This window comes from Anopheles stephensi, chromosome 3 (genome assembly GCF_013141755.1).
Source record: "Anopheles stephensi strain Indian chromosome 3, UCI_ANSTEP_V1.0, whole genome shotgun sequence".
In the NCBI taxonomy this organism is placed as follows: domain Eukaryota; kingdom Metazoa; phylum Arthropoda; class Insecta; order Diptera; family Culicidae; genus Anopheles; species Anopheles stephensi.
Genome location: NC_050203.1, coordinates 795468 through 800628, shown reverse-complemented (window position 1 = coordinate 800628; position 5161 = coordinate 795468). Strand labels below are relative to the sequence as shown.

The 5161-nt window shown below is 48.2% G+C and overlaps 1 protein-coding gene across 1 annotated transcript; it reads left to right on the top strand.

The window, feature by feature from the left end:
• The first annotated feature begins 670 nt into the window (after positions 1-670).
• Positions 671-5161, top strand: LOC118512068 (E3 ubiquitin-protein ligase ZNF598). Its single transcript, XM_036055954.1, is given in 7 exon segments — positions 671-1394; positions 1474-1619; positions 1837-2148; positions 2213-2273; positions 2275-3987; positions 4138-4335; positions 4412-5161. Coding segments are annotated over 7 exon segments (2880 nt in total). The 5' UTR covers positions 671-1184; the 3' UTR covers positions 4652-5161.

Below are 5161 nucleotides of genomic sequence, written 5' to 3'. Positions count from 1 at the left end.
ACTTTGCTGCATTTACTGGAAAGCGAGCAGTGCCTAGCCTTCGAATAGGAATTTTGATTTGTTTGGCATTGATCATTTCTGCTTGTCTCTTTGGGAATACAGAGAAATGTACAACCGTAAAAATATTTTATCTAATTGTCTGGAAAGATTTTATCCATCTGGCAGCACGGTTGCAAGCCATCCGAAAATGACAGCCACTGACAGAAACGTCAACACACCTATGCCCAAGGTGCTTATGGATTCACGGAGCCGATGATAACAGTGTGGTGAATAACAAACCGTATGTGGTGAATATACAACATAAAAAAGCAATTGGCTCAGGCCTGTAAAATCTTTATTCAGTTGATGGCCAACCATTGTAATCGTTTCCAGCAACGAGAAACCTGTCGCAAATTTCGTTGGTAATGGCAAATTTTCGTGCATCAACAAATATATATTTGTTGTAGGTATGTGCTATAGCTGAATTAGCTTAAATGTATCTAATCAGTTATCCATTATTGCTAAAGTACTAAGCAATGGCTTGAGCATCGCAAACGATTGCAGGCATGGGAAAAAGTGGAATTTAAAAATAAATGTTGTTAACCATTCAAAAACAAAACAAAAAACATAACCTTTTCCGTCGGTACACCTTCGTAGATGATACCTTGGTTTACGACAGTTTTGCGATTTGTCAAAAATTCCTTTTCGTGTTGGAGGCGTGAGTGTTGATATGCTGCCGTTCGACGAGGAAAAATTTGTCTATTGAAGCAAATCCTCTGGTTTCAGCTTCCGATTCACATTGTCCGATAGCAACCGATACTTCCGGCGCTGGCAAACCTGAATGCCTGAATAGTTCCAACGTTGCTAGCTCTCCCACAACACTGCCAGTGCTACAACACAACATCGGACTGGGCCACAAAATCAACGTGTACGTGTCGCGGTTTATCGTCTTTCGTAACCTCGTCGCTAAGGTTAGCGAGCTTTGCACAGAGTTCATCCGGTTGTCAGCGAACGCGTTTCGGTGCTCTACTACTTTCGGCAAATCCGCTTAGCAAAGTGGGGCATTTTTGCTATTTCACATATTGAGCAACAGCGCGTGTGTGTGTGTGTGTGCGTGCGTGTGTTGAAAGATAAAGTTAAGAAGATCTAGCTTCTCCATCTACGTTACCATCGTACGAGATACGGGATACGGTAAGAGCTTGAACATGGCCAACAATCGGCAGAAAGCTGTTCAAGATAAAGCCGCCGTCTCCGAGGCCGAGACGACGGAAACGCTGTGTGTGGTGTGCTTCAAGCCGATCGTGTACTTTGCTATTGGCGAGTGCGATCATCTGTGCTGCTACGAATGCTCTACTCGCATAAGAGTGTTGTGCCAGCAGAATGACTGCCCTATCTGCCGCCGAGATCTGGCCAAGGTATGTGTAAGCAAAGATGCTAGCCGTAAAACCCGCAAGTGCGCTTGGAAATCATCTGTTTTGCGTCCCCGTTTTGCAGGTTATCTTTTCCAAAACGCTTACACCGTACCAGCAGCTGGATGTGAAAAATCGTTCGGGACTGTATGACAAAAAATACCGCATCTGCTTCACCGACGCAGAAGTGCAGCAAGCCTACTTCGATCTGCTGGACTACAAATGCCCCCGGTAAGCGCGAATCCATATGCACTACATAAACACCATTCTCGTTAGCCTGCGCGCGCACATTGGCAAGCGGCACATGCAGCCAGCTGTGTGTTGGCACCCGTTTCCGTGCAGTTTGACTTGAGCAACTAGTAAAAAAAGTGCATCAATGTGCTGCGCAGTATAGCGCAAACACACATGGCCTGTACACTCGCTAATCGCATAGGAATTGTGGTTTCAGGTGCGATCATAAAAACTTTCCTAAATTTGAAATGCTGCGCGAACACGTACGAAAGCAGCACGAGCTGTTCTACTGCGACATCTGCACGGAACATTTGAAAGTATTTTCCTCGGAACGGCGCTGCTACAATCGGCAAGAGTTGGCGTTGCATCGTCGAAAAGGCGATCCGGACAAGGTCGGCCATCGGGGGCATCCGCTGTGTGAATACTGTGATACGCGATTTTTGGACAAGGATGAACTGTTCCGCCATCTGCGAAAAGATCACTTCTTCTGCCATTACTGTGACGCGGATGGCAGAAATTATTTCTACGGGTGAGAATATCGAAAACATTCCAGTCGGTAACTGTCAATAACGTTGGACCTTACTGTTTTGTAGAGATTACGTATCGCTGCGCGATCACTTCCGGACTGATCATTTCCTCTGCGAGGAGGGTGAAGTGTGAGCAGGAGCAATTCACATCCGTATTTCGAACCGAGATCGATCTGCGGGCCCATCGCGCCTCTGTGCACGGTAAATCAATGAATCGGTTAGCGAACAAGCAGACCAGAACGTTAGAGCTTGAGTTTACGTACGCGCCACGGCATGGATCGGCTGCTGTCGGAAACCCCGGTGCTTCACATTCTGCAGCTTCATCCGGTGGTGGTGGTGGTGGAGGGCCTTCATCGAGCCGTTCTCGAGTAGGAAGAGGCGGAGGAAGTGGTGGAGGGCGCAGTGGCGCTTTGGGATCGTCGTCTGCAGACGCGTTACAATACGAACTGGACAATCTGGAGCTGACAGGCGATCAATCTGCCAGGCAACATCCTAAGAAGGTGATCGATGCTACGAACGAACAAGACTTTCCCACGCTCGGTGGCTCTGCACCTAATCCAGTATTTCGGCCAAATAACGTCACGATACGGCAACGTATTTATGGCGCAGCGGGACTTGCGCGGACGAAAGAAAACTTCCCCGCCCTCGGATCGGGCGGTGGAGAGACAACCGGTCCGACCAGCCTGAATGAAGGGTTTAGCAGTAAAATTACGGCCAGCTCGCTGCTAAAGCCAGCCCAGTCTGCTGCCTCATCGGGCACGAGCATGATGATACACGTGTCAAACAGACCATCGGGATCGAGCGGCTCGAAATCGAACGGAATTGGAAAGAAGTCGAACGCTGCTGACTTTCCTGCCTTGCCTGGTTCCGCCGGTAAGGGATCATTCGGCGTCAACAAAAAGACTGGCGGCGATGTGTACGCGGACATGGACGATCGCGGTGGAACTGCGACGATGGTCAATCTCAACGCAATATCAGCGAAGCATCGTGCCTTGGTGGACGATTATGTGTCCGTATCGGGTGCGGTCTCGAAGGTTACAACCATCTCCGCGAAGGATGCTAAGAAACCGTCGGCGGCACCGGTCCAAGCTTCCGTACCGAGCGTGAAATCCACCAAAGCCTTTCCATCGCTCGGGGAAAGCAGCACCAAACCGGCAGTGGTAAAACCGGTGCCGTGGGTTACGGGAGCATCCAGCAGCAGTGCCAATGCGTCGGCCACCTCTAGCAGCACCTCGAGCAAGAAGAAACCGACGCCAGCTCCCAATCTGAAAGATGATACTGCTTTTGTGAATCTGAATGCATTGACTGGCAAAAAATCGAGTGAAAAGACGGCAAAGCAGAAGGAGCCAACCGTCGCTGCTAGTTCGGCCGATACGCGTAATAATAATTGCAACAATAATGGTGATTTCGTCCAGAAGGGCGCGGGAGCAACGAAAGACCGTAGCAAAGAGCAGCAACAACAGCAGCAGAAGCAGCAGGCTAAATTCAATGGACAAAGCTCATCGGAATATCATGCAGCAGCAGCAGCAACTCATCAGCATCATTCAAACAACAACAACGTCGCCTCCTCTACGTCCAACAATGCGTTCCCTGTGCTGGGCAGCTCGAACAGCGTTCAGTTCGCGTTAGCCGCGGGGCCAAAGCGTACACCACCACCTGGATTTGAAAATGTGCACGTAAAGCGCGTTCCCGCACCTCCGCCGGGTTTTGGCAATGTGAAGCTCAATTCGGTCGCACGGAATATGAACAACATGACGTTTACGAATTCGACGGGCGAATCGTACAACATTCTGCCTACGCACAGCTACGTTTCTCCGTCGAACGCCAGCAAAAGGAATCAGGTAAGGACTGCGATAACCAGTATGGGCCTGTGCGCCAACAACCCAGTAATCTTACGTCTCGGTAACAAGGACGGAGATTGAAAGACGAGATTGGTGGATGCTGCTACAGAGTAATTTTACTTCATAATCTGTTTTTCACCACTAAAAAAGGTACTCGTGACACACTTCCAAAGAGCGCTGAAGAACCAAGACGCGCTAATGGAGTTTCGAACCATATCGCAGATGTTTCGTGATGGGCAGTACGAAGCGTCGGCCTACTACGACCACTGCAAAATAGCGCTCGGTGATCGTTTCCAGGAAATATTTCCCGAACTGATCGCACTGCTGCCAACGATTGCTAAGCAACAGGTACCGTCAAGGGCGCTGTAATTGGTGGGTCACGCGTTGCCTTTATTTAATTTCTGTTTCACTCCGTCGTTTGCAGGAACTTTATTTGGTGTTTTGCCAGGATGAGAAAAATCGACCTAAAACGGGGTCGGCTGTTGCGAAGGGAAAAGCGTCCAACAGTGTGTCGACGAAGCTGGAAGTGTGCCAGGTGTGTAAGCAAGTGCTGGTTCAGGACGATTTGACTGAACACTATCAAACCCATTACATGGAAAACAATTTTCCGAAGCTCGGCAAGGCAGACGAAGGAAAAGTTGGTGCCTCGGCATGGAAGAAATAGTTGGCATGCGTGTGTAGAAAAGAAGCGTCTGTACATCGTTGAATCCACTATTTCATTTGCTTCCGGCACACACACGACTGCTTGGTATAGTAAAACTAAATGCAAGACAGTGGAAAACCAATCATTGTGTGTGTGTGTGTGCCTGTGGACGAGCTGAAATTAATCTCCTGCCACGGACTGCTTCCTTTCCACCGACAGTTTGTTGATTTAAAACGCTAAGCGTTGTACTAAAATCACCACTCTCTATTTGTTAAAGTTGTACTCATTTGATGTCTCCTTCCCACACACACACACACACTCAAGAAAACACCGGCCCAGTTTATTGTGGATATTGTACAAAGCTACATTTGAATAGCACATTGTACATACAATCAAGCGACAAGCGCGTTTCCCCTTTTTTCATTTCGATTATGTCCACGCAAACAATTATATGGAAGTTGTATAAATGTAGGTTAAACGAACGAGCTGTACATAAACTAATAAACGAACGAGAAAGAGAAAATGCTTACT